Source organism: Austrofundulus limnaeus, unplaced genomic scaffold (assembly GCF_001266775.1).
Source record: "Austrofundulus limnaeus strain Quisiro unplaced genomic scaffold, Austrofundulus_limnaeus-1.0 Scaffold1100, whole genome shotgun sequence".
In the NCBI taxonomy this organism is placed as follows: domain Eukaryota; kingdom Metazoa; phylum Chordata; class Actinopteri; order Cyprinodontiformes; family Rivulidae; genus Austrofundulus; species Austrofundulus limnaeus.
Window position 1 is genome coordinate 1649 of NW_013953502.1, and position 18152 is coordinate 19800.

General features: G+C 37.8%; 3 protein-coding genes across 7 annotated transcripts in view; 2 read left to right on the plus strand and 1 right to left on the minus strand.

Moving 5' to 3' along the window:
• Positions 1-1994, plus strand: part of aldh3b4 (aldehyde dehydrogenase 3 family, member B4) — a gene marked incomplete at its 5' end in the record, with an annotated part of 3545 nt that extends 1551 nt beyond the window's left edge. Inside the window, 5 exon segments of the mRNA XM_014030661.1 lie at positions 539-620; positions 697-1086; positions 1181-1347; positions 1419-1518; positions 1595-1994. Of these exon segments, the coding sequence (XP_013886115.1) occupies positions 539-620; positions 697-1086; positions 1181-1347; positions 1419-1518; positions 1595-1794 (939 nt within the window).
• Positions 1990-18152, minus strand: part of mmab (metabolism of cobalamin associated B) — a 38688-nt gene continuing 22525 nt past the window's right edge. The window contains 9 exon segments of one of the 4 annotated variants that reach the window (XM_014030666.1): positions 1990-2248; positions 2322-2381; positions 2470-2534; positions 2611-2708; positions 2802-2874; positions 2968-3025; positions 3222-3315; positions 3386-3444; positions 7417-7469. In XM_014030666.1, coding sequence (XP_013886120.1) covers positions 2164-2248; positions 2322-2381; positions 2470-2534; positions 2611-2708; positions 2802-2874; positions 2968-3025; positions 3222-3256 — 474 coding nt within the window. In that variant the 5' untranslated portion in view covers positions 3257-3315; positions 3386-3444; positions 7417-7469 and the 3' untranslated portion in view covers positions 1990-2163. 4 annotated transcript variants of the gene reach the window in all.
• On the plus strand, positions 3874-17251 carry mvk (mevalonate kinase). 2 transcript variants are annotated; one of them, XM_014030663.1, is made up of 11 exons: positions 3874-4131; positions 4213-4251; positions 4445-4589; positions 6944-7097; positions 8521-8676; positions 11291-11394; positions 11490-11535; positions 12774-12864; positions 13282-13401; positions 14054-14207; positions 16555-17251. In XM_014030663.1, the coding sequence occupies exons 1-11, from the start codon at positions 4114-4116 to the stop codon at positions 16704-16706; spliced, it is 1179 nt and encodes a 392-aa protein (XP_013886117.1). In that variant the 5' UTR covers positions 3874-4113; the 3' UTR covers positions 16707-17251. The 2 variants fall into 2 exon arrangements, with proteins under 2 accessions (XP_013886117.1, XP_013886116.1); XM_014030662.1 differs by having other exon boundaries at positions 3876-4251.

An 18152-nucleotide genomic window follows, 5' to 3' on the forward strand; every position in this document is an offset into this window, starting at 1 on the left:
ACCAATTATTGCACACTTTCTGTAAATCATATAAACTTCATTTCACTTCTCAAATATCACTTTGTCCCCTATATGATTATATTTTGCTGATTTTTTTTAAAATCTAAACAATCAATGATTTATAAAGGAAAATTAACAAGGCTGCCCAAACTTTTGCACCCCACTGTATATTTAGAAATGACAGTGGGTACAGTGCGTGAAACTAGTAGCATAAAATTTTTTAGTAATTTTTGGTACTACTTTTAGACTCATTCTACGTAATTTTTATCCCACTTGTTTCAGATAAACTGAGAATACTTTTGATATTGATTATTGCAAGCAAAACAGAATAATTTTCTAACTGTAGCCTAAAGCAGAATGATTAAAAACATTCTGGATGAAGAGAGCCATCTTGTGGTGAGACTCYTACTTTTGTTGTCTTCCCAAGGTGATGCTCAAGTTTGTGTTCCTGTTTGTGTTTTAATTATTAGCTTGTGTGTTAGTTTGCATAATGTAAAAAATAAATAAGTGTCCACTGCCTATTTCTTGTTTTCTCAAGGAATGCTTCCATGCAATTCAAGCAGGCGTCAGTGACCTGCCTGAGATGGTGGAGCTCAAATTTGATCATGTTTTCTTTACAGGTAAGAGTTTAAACATCTTTAAACACTTKTTAAGTATTAGACAAAATGGAATTCATTAAAAGTGTCCCTCCCCCAGGAAACAGAGAGGAGGGAAGCAGGATTGCCATGACTGCAGCCAGAACCCTGACCCCCGTGACCCTGATTCTGGGAGGCAAGAATCCYTGTTACGTGGACCAGCACTGTGACATCACGACCACCGTGCAGCGCATCACCTGGGCACGTTTCTACAATGCAGGTCAGAGCTTAACGGCTCCCAGCTACATTTTATGCCACGCGGACGTGAAGGCCCGGCTGGTGCAGGCCCTGAAGTGCTGCCTGATGCAGTTTTACGGCCCGGATCCCCGAGAGTCCCGCAGCTTTGGCCGCATGGTCAACCTAGAGATCTTCCACCGTACGAGAGACATGCTGTGGAGATCTGGAAAGGTGGTGTCTGGTGGGAAGGTGACTGAGGCAGAGAAGTATATTGGTAATTTCATTTATTACTGACTTGTGTACAAATAGCTTTTATAGATGCAGTGTGTACCAATGTCATTTTATCTTATTATTTATATTTTTTGAAGCTCCAACAGTTTTGACGGACGTTGCAGAATCAGATCCCATCATGCAGCAGGATGTTTTTGGCCCAGTTCTTCCAATCCTGACAGTAAATGATGTGGACGAAGCAATTGCCTTCATTAATAAGCAAGACAAACCCCTCTGTGTGTACGCATATTCCACCAACAATAAGGTACATGATTAAAACGAGCGTCTTCATTAAGTTTCTCAGCAGGTCGTGATCGCGRGTTTGTGTTAGCGCAGGTCATTTCGAGGCTAATGAGCGAGACTTCAAGTGGCAGTTTTTGTTCCAACGACTGCACCCTGCAGAGCCTGATGGTGGCTTTGCCTTTCAGTGGAGTGGGTGAGTCTGCCACGTGTATATACTGTTTGTGTAACTGTGACAGATGGGTGCTTGCAATATTTTTTATTTCTTCCAGGTACTTGTGGAATGGGGTCCCTCCACGGCCGCTACAGCTTCGACACCTTCTCTCACAGGAAGGCATGCTTGCTTCGAGGCACGCGGTTCGAGTGCGTCACCTATCTACGTTATCCGCCTTACGAAGACCACACTCTGTCTCTAATGACCTGGGCCTGTACCCTGTCCCAGAAGAGCCAGGGCTGGTGCCAGATCATGTGATGGTGTGGGAGAAGGATGATGGGGCCGAAACCCAACCTCCTCAAAATGTTGTGAACATGCGACAGACTGCTGGTGAATTAATACACAAGGGCCGACTTTACTACTGGGATGGTGAAACATCCAACATTTTTTTTAAATATCAGTGTGAATAATTTGGTCATTATTGTCTTTATAAATAAAAATCACATTGTCTAATAAAACTTTGTAGAATTTTAATATAGTAGATGTATATGTARCACCTAACTGATTTTTAATGAATAATAAACACATCAGAATAATAAAARACTTTTTGTTCTGGGTTTACCCCATAACTGGATTATCCTCATCCACCATCCCAAACACATTTGAGACTTTGATGTTTAGTTGAGGTCATTCAGGTCTCTTGTAGATCTTTTCTTCACTGCCTTCCTTCATGGCTGCYTATCTGGCAACTGTGAACAGGTAGTCACTTAGCCTGCATGAAATTAGAATATTTATTAGACYTGTAAGACGGCTAAACTGTGATGTTTTTCAGACATAATAATGACCTGTTTAGGAACTTGGCAACATCTGGATCTGCCTCTCCTGAGCGCACGATTGGAGCAACACTGTAAAAGTAACAGACACGTTGAAAGAACAAAACAATTAAATAAAAAAGTAAAATCATTTTAAAATAGCAAATGTGATGAAACTTACCTGCGTTCTGCTCTCCGGCAGACGGTCCGAGCTAAGTGCAAGGCCGCACTACTCTTCCCACCAGACTGTGAAACGTAAACCACATGTAGGAAAATCTATACTTTGTTAAAAACGTGTACACAGGAGCACAAACAGGCTTACTGGTAAAATAAAGTTGGTTAAGGTTGGGAGTTCCTCTGTAAATTTATCAATCCAGGTTTCCAGGTCTGTGATCGACTGAGCGCTGAATTTTGTTCGTTCTTGGTGAAACAAAAAGAAAAGAAACCCTCAACCCAAATATCTTTCTTTTAAAATGTAAAACAAAAGGAGATAAAAATCCAGTGTTTGCTTACTTAAATGGCTTTCTCTTGCAGATGATTGAGGGGTAGCAACATTGGACCCTACATCTTGTAGAATGCACTGTATCTGCAATAAACAAGAAAAAAAAATCTCATCTTATTGGTGACTAAATGCTGGATCTGAGGTGGACAACAAACCTTGAAAAATCAAAAATCAAACCTTGTCCAGCTGATCTGTGAAAGTGTGACCTTTGTCCAGGCAAAACTCTCTGGCCAAGCTGTTAAACAAGACAGGATGATCATGATGGCATCAATATTAAGGAATAATACGTTTTTTTTAAACACATTTTCAAACAACTTTCTAACTTGCGTGATTTTATTCGTAAGTTATGCGTAATATTTTACCTGATGATCAAAAATATTTTATTTTAACTCTTCTAATGAATGTTYTACAGTAGAATAAAAACACTATACCCTATAGCTGATGACAGCTCATCTGTAGTTCCCATCGCTTCAAAAACATTATCTTCCTTTGGCCTCCTTTCTCCCGTGAATGTGCTGGAGAAACCTGAAGAGAAAGAATTGAGTGAGCTTGTGTAAATGTTATAATTTCAAGCAACTAAACCCTTATAAAATACCTTTATCTCCAGTTTTAGTGTATATTTTAGGTGTCCTTTTTTCTCCTTCTGTGGCATAACTGTTGAAAAAAGTATAGATTTTTWAAAAGCATCTCATATAACTTAGTCATCATTTAGCTATGAGAAAAAGAATTGTTAGCACATTGCACAGACAGCAAAATATTTTACCCACATCCCAACACACGACAGAGAATTATAAATACCTTCTAGTTGAACATAGTATTTGTTGTGTTTGATGCTCGCTTATAAGACTGCGAGTCCGCATAAAACAGCGGAGAAAAGAAGGTTTGGTGATAAAAAATGTCATATTTGGGCTAAATGCTAACAGCAACATGTAAATATTGTGCTTGTCTGTATTTTGTCTCTCTGCGGTTTCCGTAGTTGAGAGGGCGTTTTAATTCTATCGCGTGATTGGTCGACTCATCACGCAACAACAAAATTCTGAACGTTGATTGGCTAAAAAGAAAACGTGTTCTAATATCTGTGGCGCTGATTGGATAATGGGAGTCAAATGCAAGTTCGTCTTTTTTTCCCTGCATGTAAATCGTGTTTTAGTTCTGTCGCGTGTAGCGGAAAGTAGTCAAACTTTAKAGCTGTCCAGTGGTATTTCTTAATAGCTATTTTTCTACACATATGTATCAGTTGTCTGCCGTGATAAGGASGAATTGCGTGGCGGAGGAGTTGTTGCTGTCTCAGCACATTAGGCTAAGCCTGCAGTGATAATAAGCATGCTGTGTCTGAAACYGGTTAATTAAGAAACGTCGTTTTTGACTGAACATTTACAGAAAATGCAGGTCACAAACTGTCTGGTTTCTGCTCCTGGAAAGGCGATCCTCCACGGAGAGCACGCTGTGGTTCACGGAAAGGTAACATGTATGAGAGAACCAGAATATCACAGAAAGACTTTGGGTTTCTGGTTGTTGGACTAAAATGTTCAGTAGTTGTCTATATTTTTGTTGTGTTTCCAGCAKATACTCTTTGACTTCTTCACTAAATAATGCGACACATCTATTAAACTGTTGTTGTYCTGAAATAGCTTAATTCTTGGTTCTTTCTTAGGTGGCTCTTGCTGTGAGTTTGAACCTGAGGACATATTTGCGATTAAATGCCACATCTAATGGAAAAGTCTGCATCAACTTTCCAAACATGGACACCTTCCTCTGCTGGGACCTGTCAGAACTGAAGCATCTGCTGGCCTGTGGGGGTAGGAACTGATGCAAAACAAGAGATCTGTCCTATCTCCAATATCTACACTTGGCTCACTTATTGATTTAATTTGGGACTGAAGATGTGTTCAGACTTTGGGCTGCTACAGTACAAATAAGTTAAAGTAAGAGAGGGGGGAAAAAAGCTGTTTTTTGTTTTTTTTTACTCAGTGAAACTTTTGAACATAGTAGTAATGGATGACTTGTGGTAAATTTAATATTTAGTAGAAAAGTGTTAACCTGGAATAAAAAAACATTTAAAATAAAAAAGGAGATTAAAACATATTTATAACCAGGGTTGCACATAACATTTTTGGTCTGGTTCTCAGGGGAGAACCTGGGGTTGTTGCTTGGTGCTCATATTTTCCTTAACTCATTTAACACATTTATGTAGAGGGGTGTCCGGGCATTTATTATTGCCATGTTCTGTTTTATGACTCCTTCTATCAGCTGGCAATGTCTCGGGACATCATGCCAAATCAGAGTTTTTTATTTTGTTGTTGTTGTTGTTGTTGTTGTTGTTGTTGTTTTTTACTCTGCATACATTTTGTAAACTACCTAAGTGGCCAATGGGCTGACCCATGGACATATGTCATCTCAAACTGAATATTTCATGTTTAAATGTCTGTTAGATTACATATGACCCTGAGATGTACAGCTCCTGTAGTTTGGCCTTCTAGATCTTTGGCCTTGGTTAAACCAGCTTTCCACACTCTCCAGACCAAGCAGCAAATGTCTGTGTTTTGCACAGAACAAATGTTTTATTTGCTAGACTGATTTCTTTTTTAAAAGACCATTCAAAAAGATTATATTTAGATGATTTCAGCTTATATAATCATTTAAAATTATTTATTCTTTGTATTTTATCATTTATTGAACTACATTTATCCCACAGCAGTTGTGTCACAGTATGATTATAAATGTAAACATGTTTAGCACATCAACAACCTTGTTGTTATCATAAAATTGTCAAGAATGAAGTTTGGGGATCTTTCTGATAAATTACAATAACATTTAAAACTCATTCATGGGACTTTTCATAATTTAAAATCTGAGTATATGGGGTCTTACCTGTATAAGGTGTGCAAATCTAGATATGTACTTAAATCTAATCTAAATGTCTCTTGTAGTTACTTGTATTTTATATTTAATCTTAACATACTTACAATCTAGTAACCAGGACAACTGCCGGTGGGCCAAATCAAACGGCTTGGAGGGCCAATTTTGGCCCACGGGCCCCACTTTGGGCACATCTGGTTTAGAAGAACTCGAACAGTGAATCTCACAGAAAGACTCAGCCTGCGCACTAAGGCGCGTTCCCGTCTCTTAGGAAGAGAGAGTTTAGTTACTGATGCAAAGTTGGACAGATCTGTTTGATAACAACGCTCTGAACATATATTTAATATAAAGTTAGGTTTTAAAGACCAAAGTCTCTGGTAGTTAGGGAGCAAAGTGCAGGAGGAGATATCAGGACTGATCGCTGCTGCTGCTGCTGCTGCTTCCACAGTCTCTGCTGAAAACAGCTTTCACTGAAAGTCCCGCRCTGCTCTGCTCTGATTGGATAAAACAGCTCTGGAGTTCGTCTTATTCGTTGAAAGCAGTGTCCGTTTAATCCTTATACATCAGGATCCCGCTGCCCTCCACTCAGAATGATGATCCAGTCACACGAGTGAGGCTGGAGTTTTATTTTTTTGTTTGTTTTTAAGAAATCAGGTGGCATTTGTGACCCTGCTAGCTGTTGTTTTCACAATCTCAGGTACAATCTTAGGCATGCATGGGAGCTTTATGACATTCCATCTGGTGCGCTTTTTCTTTTTTGATCGCGCATGCGCACCAATGCTCCAATTATGTGCAACTCTGTTTATAACATATGCAAGTTATGCAATATGCTTTCCTTAATGTAATTATTTTTACACTACAGTTTTTTGTATATATTTTTTATGTTGCTCTCACCTTTCTCCAGTTAATTATAGCTGGTCTTTTTCGTTCTATAAAAGTGAAAAGTAAATGCCAGCAACTGGTGTTCCTCTGCAACCTTTTGGTTGAAGATAAGTGGATCTCAGTATTCAAGATATTTTAGTTTGTGAACGTATGTACCCTAACAAATGGAAAATAATAGTTTTTTTGTTATTTTTGTAGTGTTTTCTTTTGTTTTAATATTGGCTTTTACATTGAACATATGTTCTTAATAAAATGCACTTTATATTATTATTCTTTCTGGTTTCTTTCACATTTATTTATTCTAAAAAGTATAATTAATGAAAAAAATTGAAAAAAAAAACAAATGCCCCCTTCCTCATGTTTTATTGCATCTGGAAAATGTGTGTTTGTGTGTCTTTTTAAATAACATCAGATAAAAAGGAAGAGGTGTCATCAAGGCAACGTCTGGATGCTGAACTTGTGAAGCGACTGCGTGAATTTCTGGGTGTTACAGATGGAAGTTTGGACAACAGCAYCACGGCCACCTTAGCCTTCCTTTACATCTACCTGTCACTGTTTGGATCAGGGTAAGATATCTACCCATCAGTTACACATTTTACTGAAACCAGACCATCAAAGCCGTTTCTTTATATATGTTGGTGACTATAGTCTAATTCACATAACCTTTAGCAAGAAAATCAGTTTAATTTTGCTGATTTCTATGAGCAGTTACTCTCCAAATAAAAAAAAAAAACAAAAACAAAAAATCATGATTGGACTCTTAGCTAAATACACGTGTTGCCAGTGCCTTCTGGTATTAGATACTGATTGTGATTTGATTTGGATAATGTTACAGTTTTGTCAAAAAAAAAAAACATTTTATGCAGATAATGGGAAAGTATTTACCCTGTTCAGTTGTGTTATTTCAGCACTTTTAGACAACAGGAGATGTAGAACCACTGCAAGGAAGAAAAAAAATCTTTAAATATGACTTTTGTGTGAAACAATTTATTTTAGTTCTTGTCAGTGATATTTTCAAAATGCTGCATCTGCCGTGATTGGTCAGAGATGACAATAGACAAAGGTAAACCAACCAGAACAGAAGCTAAAATTTGCTAAATTTATGGTAGCTTAAAGCTAAAAGCCCACAAACCAGTAGTTAAAAACTAAAACTAGCAAAACATCTTCTGAAGGCTCAAATTATCAAAACAGTTGCTTAAACATATGCACAGTGCAGCGGTAGTGAAAAGCTAAGATTAGCACAACAGTGGCTAACAGCTAGAATTAGCTAAACCATATCTAAAGCCTGAAATTAGAACAACAGTAGCTAAAAGCTAAAATTAGCAAAAGAACAAACTTAAAAAGCAAAAGTGTAAAACACAATAAATGAGTGATTGGACACGTTTCCAGTTTTTAACCTCCTTTTTGAAATAAACTTTTTTACCGAGTGTTTAATTTGAAAAACCATTAACATAGACGTGAAGACAGTGAGGACAGAGAGAAGAGGACGTTAGCGGCTCCAGTAGCTGTGAACAGTGAACGTGCTCGGGAACATTAGATCTGCAGCTTGTTGGAGGGTTTAATCGACACTGACACAGTGCTGGCATGTCTCGTAGAGGTGAAAGATTTCTGACAGGATGGCCACTAATGAGAGTCAGACACTGGGCCACCGTGCACCCTTTAACAAGTCTGGATGTGTTTTTCCCTGGAGAGAAGAGGTGAACAATTAGTTTAGAGTATTCTTCTCTCTGCCTGAAAAACACCCTCTCTGACAGATATTGACAGAAGTGTCAGAAAAGTTTGGGTTGCACAAAAGACACACTGTATACATCATTAATATAATGGAGCTCTGCCTGTTGATGAGACTGTAATAAGAGTAATGCACAGAGGTTTTGATTTTGTGGATTCATTTGAAAACTACATTTTCAATAAACACATTTAAGCTGCCATCCTTTACCAGATGTAATTAGTCAAATATTGTATTTATGTAAAATAAAATTGTTTTCTCAGTGAGCTGCCCAGCTTGATGGTGACTGTGTGGTCAGAGTTACCGACCGGAGCAGGACTCGGCTCCAGCGCTGCCTACTCAGTGTGTTTGGCTGCAGCTCTGCTCTGTGCAGGTGGAACCATTACGGCCCCTCTGAAAGAGTGGGAGCACACTGCCAGGTAATAATAGATCATGTAAAGTTTACTCTAGTTTTGTATCTGTGATTGTTTTTAACCCTTTTCAAAATAGATCCTTTTTCTTGATAGAAGGTTCATTTAAATGTTTTCTTTTAACAACTTTTTAAGTGTTTGGGAATTCAGAAAGCAGGTTTATAGTTCTGAAATAATTTATTATAGAATTTCCAAAAGGCCACCTTTTCTTCTTTAATTTCTTAATGCCTTAAATAATTCTAAGTCAATGGCATGTGACCTGCAAGTAAATATGCGTATTTAGTCCAAATATGTGCTGCCCAAAAACTTATATACCGTATTTTTCAGACTATAAGCCACAACTTTTTTCCTGAACTTTGAACCATGCGGCTTATAGACCGGTGCGGCTTATACATGGATTTTTTTCTTCAGCCACCAGGGGGCTCTTATGCTCCATTTGCTTCAACCACTCGCTTCAAAAAAAGAAAAAAGAAAAAAGCGATCGCTTCCAGAGCCGACTGTTGTACCAGGAAGCAGCGATTTAAAGATAGTCAATGACCAAAAACTCATAAAAGGGGATAAAACAGACATTTTTCAAGGTGGAATCTGACTGCTAAAACTTTGAAGCTTAATCCAGGACCAGTTTGTGGATAAACGTCGAGTGAAGAGCCACTGACTTTTTTTTCTGCATTGCACTCCCCGGGGAAGGAATCCCATGCAGTGACGTATGCTGGAGCGGGAGGGCTTTCCCACCACAGCTTCAGAGCCAGCATTACCACGGGAGGACAGCGACACAGAAAGTAGCACTGAACGGATACCGCTGTGTGACGCAGCTTTTCTCAGCTTGTTTAACTCCGAAACTGAAGAGGACTTCGACGGTTTCAGTGCGCCGGAGGACGATGAATGAGACTTTTTGTTGGACCAGAAACGGTTAAAGAAAGCTACCAAAATAAGGTCAGTTAAATGAACCATATTCCTCCGAACTTTACCGGTAATTTCTAAAGGTTTGCTTTTTATGTTTTAATTCCAGACCTCTCGCCTTTTTTTCCCGAGAGTTATTATTATTATTATTATTATTATTATTATTATTATTATTATTATTATTATTATGTACCGGTGAACTTGCCAACCTTTTTCTTAAAAATAAATGTGATGTTGAATTCACTTTTTTGGACCACAATTTTGGGTGTACTGTTTTGTTTTTGTTTTTACTGATGGGGGGTGCGGCTGTTTTTGTTTTTACTGATGGGGGGTGGGGGGTGCGGCTTATAGTCTGGTGCGGCTTATAGTCCGAAAAATACGGTATGTATTAAATTTAAAAAAAGGTCACACATTCTAATATTTTGTTGGACCGCCTTCAGCTTTGATTACAGCAAAAATTTCACTGTGGCATTGCATTCTTTCATAACTTGAGCTCAGTCAATCCTGGCATTGTCATCTTGGAATATGACCGTTCCATCAGGGAAGAAACAATCCACTGATGGAATAACCTGGTCATTCAGTATATTCAGGTAGTCAGCTGACCTCATTCTTTGAGCACATACTGTTGCTGAACCTAGACCTGACCAACTGCAGCAACCTCACATCATAGACCTTAGTTAAATCCAGGTGTTGACTTTTTTTTTTTTTTTGGCCAGGCAGTGTATATGATTAAGCACTAATCCAGGACTATTCAACTAAACTGCTCCAGGGGCCACAGTTACTGCAGGTAACAGCTGAGGGCCCAACGTCCAGCAATCAAAGTTGTTATGTAAATAAACCAAATATTACAAAGATCTGTTACTTTTGAAATAGTTTATTTTGGTGCATTTAATCATGAATACAACATACAGAACCCTATAAAAGTAGTGATAATTAAACCATATCAAAAACGACACATTCTGCCTCCTGTTGAACACAAATAATATTTTGACATCTCTGACTGAAACCAATTTTATTTTTACTTTCATAGTTTTATCTTCAACTGTTTGTAATTTTAACTGTCTTGAGTGTTCGTAGAAAGGGTTTTTACCAGCCTATAGCCAAGATTCTGACGTTTCTGTAGATTCCAAACTTGTCTTTGTCTATCTAAAAGAACTTAGAGTAATTAAAGTAGGAACCTGGGGATTTGGGCTTAAGAGATGAATGAACCGATTGGCGGGCCGAACTTTGGTCACTCGCGGGCCACATCTGGCCCGCAGGCCGCCAATTGAATAGCCCTGCACTAATCTGTGTTCATAGATGTTCAGATTCTGAGTATTCATGTATCTCCAATTTGTCACAAATGTTTCAATCTTATTATGTGATATCCAAAATAATATTATAAATATTAATATAATCACAATTCTCCTTGCCATTCTACTTATATTTAGTTTTTACTGTTTTAGATGAAATTGAGTTGAAGTAAGCTGCTATTTAATGTGCCCACTGATTTTACTGAGAATTGTTTTGACATTATGATTCATTAGAAAACATTTTAAAAGCAACCATGTACACAGAGTTATGTTTTATTGCATTTCCAGCATGTTTAATGTTTATTTCTATAAAACCTGATCTTGATGCTTTGTTACTGCAAGTCATTCAAGTGCACAAATGTGTGTCATTACTAGTCTTTGTAGATTTTTGTTTATTTGCACTTTAGATTATTATTTTTAAATGTCTCTAGATGGTGTCAGGAGGACCTGGAGCTCATTAACAGTTGGGCTTTTCAAGGGGAGCTGATCATCCATGGAAATCCTTCAGGAGTAGACAATGCTGTGGGAACGTGGGGTGAGATGGGTGATAAGACATGTGATGTCTGGTACTTTAAGATTATTGCATCACTGCTGATTATCATCGTGATTATGTATTTATGTTTTATGTAGGTGGCATGCTGAGATTCTTGGCTGGGAAGATAATACCACTGAGCAGGTTCTGAACACATTTTAGTTGAATATCTATTCAAACAAACTTTAGTGCGTGTGTGTTTGGCTCACAGGAACCAAATATTGGGCCTCATGCAAGAACATGTTTGTATTCTTATCCTAAATGTCTCTTACTTTTGTTCGTATGAAGGGTTCGTACGAACATGTCARGTCAGATTCAACAAACTCTTCTATCTTCAGGAAAAGTGTGTAAATGAGTTGTGTAAACATGATGAATTTCACCTGTTCGTATCCAGCTGCTCGTGCACGCGGAGAGGTTATTTACATTACATTACATTACCACCCCAAAAACACCATATAAGGCTACGTTTCCTGCCCCACATACCAGGACGTGTCCATTCATAAATGACATCGCAAAGTAAAAAAGAAGAACTTTACGAGTTCAGAGATTGAAGTCCTGCTCTCAGAGATCGAGAAAAGAAAATTTGATCTTTTTAGCAGTGTCGTGGAATTAAAGGAGCTGCTTAAAGGAATGAAATGTTGCCGTTAATGTCGTGCCTCCTGTGGGTCGTTACAGTCACAGAAATAAAAATCCAACTCATATTCATCTCTCTAGTCCAGCTCCGTTTTTTCTTTGGTCAAATATTTTTAATTTAAGTGTAAACAACTGTGTTACATAGTTTTCATTTATTCAGAAAAAGAGTGGTTGCGCACCGCTCCCCCCCCCAACCTGGCAGTCTCCCCCCTCCTGGCGGTTGCAAGCGTCAGATGCGGTTCTGAAAAGACGCATTTTAAAATGTCTCCAAACTTCAATTAATGCATAATTTAAGTTGGTTTTTAGTTTGTGATCTTCATATTAATATTGTAGTGTTATACAGCAGCATTAAAAGACAATTTAACTTAATCTAATCAATTTATGTCGTTAAAATCTAATTCCAGTTCAAACAGAATAACCTATTGTCAACATAATTATAGAGTGTAATTTATTTTCAACTGGAAATATTTTCTAAGTAACAAAATATAAAGTTCTTAGTGAAGAAAACCCGTCTGGATAACAGCAGACTGACTGCTCGTAAAATATACGACAGGTCTGGACCACTCGTGAATTTTGTTCGTATCTGAAGAAAATCTTAGAATATGAAAACATTGGTGAATGCCACAAATTCTCCTAAATCACTCGTACGCACAACTTAAGAACAAATCTGTGCGTACGAACGGTTCTTGCATGAGGCCCATTGTGTGTAAAATCAGGACTGTATGAACTCTGCTCTTCCTTACTTCCAGGGTGCCATTATTAAGAATCCTTCTCACTAACACCAAAGTACCACGAAGCACCAAAGTACTTGTTGCCAGGGTGAAGGACAGAATTAACAAGGTACTAAATGGTTTTTCCCTCCCCCGTGTGTTACTTGCCGACACTGTAATTAATATAATAGGCAGTGCTTTTGCGTGGCTGATACTCCAGAGCATGGGGTTGAGTGCCTCCATAAAATATTAAAATTAAACTCTTAGCCAGGACCCCTGTGTGCTGTTGCCTTGGTGACATCAGCAGGTGTGCAGATTTCCACCTTCAGGCCGAGGTGTGCTTACATGATGTTGTGGCAATGTTGAGCACAATCAAAGCCAAACGTGCTGATGTGCAATCTGTATGCYGCTGTCCGTCACGAACTGCTGGAGATTTCCAGATTTACACCACTGGCGTTATTTATTTATTTTCTTGCTCAAATTCTGCGCAGAACAATGTTGGAAACGGTCGATTTTATTCTTAGTTTTTGTTTTTTCCTTCTTGCAGTTTCCACCTATCATGAACCCTGTGCTTGACTCGGTTGATGCCATTTCCTGTACTTGTGAAAAAGTTCTCACAGACATGACTTGTGAACCCATCACAGGGGAGCACTACAATGTTCTTGAGGTACAYCTAATTAGAACTCTGTGCATTTTTTATTGTTTATTTTTTATTTTTTTACAGGAACTAGAGAAATGAGCGCAAATTCCCAAATGACTGCTGAAATTTACTGAAGAATCTAAGTTGTTCAGTTTAAAGGAAAGAGAACAGAAGCTAAAAGGAGCAAAATGGTAGCATAAAACTAAAATGAATATAACAGTAGCTAAAAAGTAACTAAATGCTAACTAAATGGTAAAAATAGCTAAGTAACTTAACTTTTTAAATCAAAATATTGATGATCTGAAGGCCATTGTCATATAAAAATGTCAGATTTTCCYAACAAGACGACTTCAGTCTTTTCACTGTGATGAAAGTTTAGTTTTATCCARGCCTCATGAGATTTATACACTTCAACAGAGGCTTTGTTAGTTGTTATTTTTATTATCWAATAGATCAGAAAATCATTAGCAAAACAGTGGAATGGAGTATCATGTCTTTTGAAAATGGACTCCATCATGTGAACATAAAAACAGAACAAGTCCAAGAACACAGCCTTGTGGAACTCCACAAGTAATTGGAGTTGCAGTTGAAAAATAAACATCTATAAGGTCAGATCTAAAGGAAAAACTACTGCCTACTATAAGATGTGCTAATTACATCCTTAATGTGCTATTTCTAGGAGCTTATTGATATCAATCAGCATCACCTGAACGTGATGGGTGTGGGACACCCTGCTTTAGACACATTGTGCCGAGTCACACTGACCAAAGGACTCCACAGCAAGCTAACAGGCGCAGGTGGAGGAGGCTGTGGCATCACACTCCTGAGACCAGGTGATGGACTATAACACTTCTCCCAATGTTATAACCTAAGTTTAATCCATTATTTTATTTGACCATGCCGTTTACTACTTTATTTCATCTGCTGAGCAACATGGTTTAATTTCMTACTGACAAGCATTTGGGCACATGCAAGCTACGTTTTTGCTTTTGAGACAAGATAAGTGACTAAAGGTCATTTAAATTCCTAAGGCAATGAAGTTAGAAAAGACACATTTGTTTCAAATTTTAAGAAAGCCTACTTTGTAATTTCTCTGTTTACAGTTTGGAAATAACAAATTAAAGGGCCTTGACCCTCCCTTTGGCAAATATCACGGCTTGTACAAAATTTTTGTAGCAGCCAAGAGTTTTCTAGTTTTTGTGAGTTCAAGTTCCTTTCTCACAATCATTGTTCTTCGAGGACTATTCAAGTTGTCAGAGTGCCTGTGAGGGCTACTGCAAAACATTTATTTGTACCTTTTCAAATGGTGCTCTGTGGATTTTGATGTATGTTTGTAGTTCTAAAAGTTGATGCTTTTTTCATCTTCCATCATTTCACAGAAGTCGTAATGTTTGTTTTCAGATTTTTTTTTTTTTGGTATTTGATTAAATTCCTCCTTTTTTCCCCCCAATGAAACATTCTTTCTGCCCTTGTTTGCACCAAAAGCCTTTAATGATTAATTCCTGTTCTAACAATGGGAAAGGCCTTCTTTTTTATCAGATTTTGATAACACATACCAGGCAGACAATACTTCACATTTTAACTTTATAAGTTCACCAGGCTGAATTCTGAAACTAATCTTGGCAAAATGATGTAAAATGGTTAATCTTTTAACTGTTTTTTCTTTTGTTTGTTTAACAATAAATTAATATTTTCCCTTTCATCCAACTTTAACAAGTCATAATAACCTCTTCACCACCACTTGAGTTTGCCCAAATGTTAGTTTAACGAATTCACTTTGAGGAATTTTTTATGGCTCAAAAATTCCCGAAATGCTTTTATAAAATGCTCCCTCTTGCTTTGTCTCTGAAAAAATGGAAAATGAGAAGGTTTTATAAGACAGACTGCGTGTGCCTGTGTACTCTAAAACATTTTTGAGGGAAACTTTTTTTAAACTACTCTTTGACAAAGCAAACAAGCAGAATAACCAGTGACTCCAGTGTTTGTTGATGCCTGCAGCCTATAGCATACTGCATTTTTAATGTTATAAATCCCCTAAATAAATTTCCAAATGCTCCTTATTTGTTTTCCTCTCAAGCTTTTCTCTGTGAAGCAAAGTTATTTTCAAGCGGTGTTTGTCTATCCTAATGCTCTTAAGTGAATTTTGAGTTTAAAGAGGCACTAAGTTATTTAGTTTTTGTCCCTGGAAGCTGCATGAGATCATTTGAACTGAATGTGCTTTAATGTTATTGTTCTAAATTGTGCTTGTTGAGCTGGTGTTGGTCTTTTTTAGTTGTTGTAAATTTCTTTGCATAAGAGATCAGGCGATATGCCAGACATTGGTCTGGATTATACAAATTACAATTTTTATTTATTTATTTTTTTGTTAGCTACCTGATTGAAATTTTAGGATTTTTATTTCCTTTTTTCTGTGAGGGGAAARTGAATAGTCCCTCTCAAATGGAGCCTATTTAACACCTCAACAGTTGGTGACCTGCCCTTGATCCCTGTTGACTTTGAACACCACAGTGTCAAAATGAATAGGCTCCACCCTACCTTTCTGAATGAAACCTTTTTTGAGCAACGTGGTTGAACTGTGCTCTTTCCAGAGCCTTAAACTCTGAGCACTAACCACGAACTACACTTAGCTCAAAAAGTAAAGAAAMGTGTGTTTGGTAGATGATTTCTTTGTTGTAACAAGGCTTCTTGGCAGTAAATCTTATAAAGGGCACCTGATTGGCAGCACCTGTGGGWACCAGAAGCTRAATAAAAAGCYTCAATAGCAACAACAAATTAAGTTGTTTGACAGAGGAGTTTTGGCAACCCACATACTCAMCTTCACTGCTCATCCCACAAATGCATGTTCCTTWCAAACGTGGCACCATTTAAAATGGAAATCAACAGGCTTTACAACTGTATAAGGTTTACTTTCAAGAAAACACAAATTTCTTTGCTTTTTGTTTAGCTTTTGTTGCAGTAATTGTTACGGAGAGCCCAAGCCTTATTTTGTAGACCAAAGAGCTGAAGAGCAACATGTAATTAAATTTAGATTTGCTTTTTCCAGGTGTTTTAGGTACTTTTTTTGGGGGGGGGAGGGGGGGCGTACAAGGGTTAAGACACATGTCAGCTGTTCTACAAAGTATTTTTATCTCTATCTGAGCTTTTGTAACATCAGTTTACTCTGACTTGTTTATCTTGTAGAAACGGACACCTTGATTGTCCAAAGCACGGTGCAGGACCTGAGAGACTGCGGCTTTGACTGCTGGGAAACGAGTATCGGTGGTCCAGGTGTGCAGCAGCACTCCCTCATCTCTGTCAAGGAGGAAATCCTGGAGGTTTTAAACCGTTACTAAAGCGCATGTGTGACTGAACAAGAAAACAAACATGCCTTATGGCTTTATGTTGGAACTACAAGACTTGAAACACTTGCCGCTAATTCTGAGCTTCGGCGATCGGAGCATATTTCCCTCTGAGTGGAACTGAATCACACTTTCTTAAATGTTAACAGATTTTTTTTAATTAGTTTATTTTTATTGTATTTTTTTTTTTTTTTTACTAATAATCAACTGGATTAACAAACTCATTGGTATGCATAATCATGTGCACTAAGAATGTTGGCCACTAGATGGCAGCAGAGTTAAACAAATTCAATGAAACACAAGTTGCTGACATTTAGGAGCTCTAATAAACTTATTGCTTTGCCAGAAATACATAGAATTTTTCTCTCAAATGATTAAAGTAAACATCTCTTAATAAATTAGACAACTGGAAAACATTTGCACTCTACAACTAGCTTTTTTGAGCACAAACTAATGCTGGATATCTGCAGTAATGCATTTAATCATGTGAAATGTATAAAAAAATCATGAAATGAATAAAAAAAACAAGAATTTTAAAAGAAAATATATTTTTCCCATATTATATTTAACATAAAGCCACTTAAAACTGAAGTCAGGTGTCCAATTAAATGTTGAATTATATKAAAATCGCAAATATTTCCGTGATTGGGCCTTTTTTTCATATAAATTTGAACTGATTGTGTTGTTCTGCTAATAGTGGGTGGAGAATGGGAGACAGCAGGAGAGTGAGGCCTCTCTGGAGGTTCAGGATTATAATGTGAGGAAACAAAACCAGCATCCTTCTGAGTTATACACTCGTACTGTCTCACACACACATACACAAACTCAAAACAGCTTTCCCCAAATTCTCCTTTATAATTGTTCATCCTCCTAAGCGTCACAAAATATGCTGTAAATACCACAGAAAGCAGGAGACCGGTCTGCTTCGAGGAGCTCTGATTTGTGGTAAAGGTCATTGTGSGATTCAGCTCAGTTTGAATATCCATTTCAATTTCTATTTTTTAAATGTCACGAAGATTGAGCAGTCCAAATCCGGCAGTGGATGTGAATAAACGGCATTTGTCACCCTCCCTCTCTTCAGCCCGGTGCCCCCTCTGTCCTGTTGAATTGTGTCATCTTTATGTCAGGGCAGACCCCCTGTCAGCATGCTGCACAGTTGCCCCTGACCCCTGCTGGAATTTAATTACCACTGCGCTTTTCAATTGAAATGGCATTGAGGAGAGTWAAAAAAAGGGGGGCAGGAAGGCGGAGGGGACAAGAGAGAGACAACAGAGCCAGTTTTATTTGAAGCCCCACTTTTTTTCTGTCTCATTTTCTTTCAATCGCTTTTTTCTTTCTTTTTTTTCACCCCTGCAAGGCACAGATGGRATTTTTTATATCAATGTCAATGCCTGCTTCTTTCTGCTCTGATGAATAGAATCTAAYGAGGGCCTGAGATTA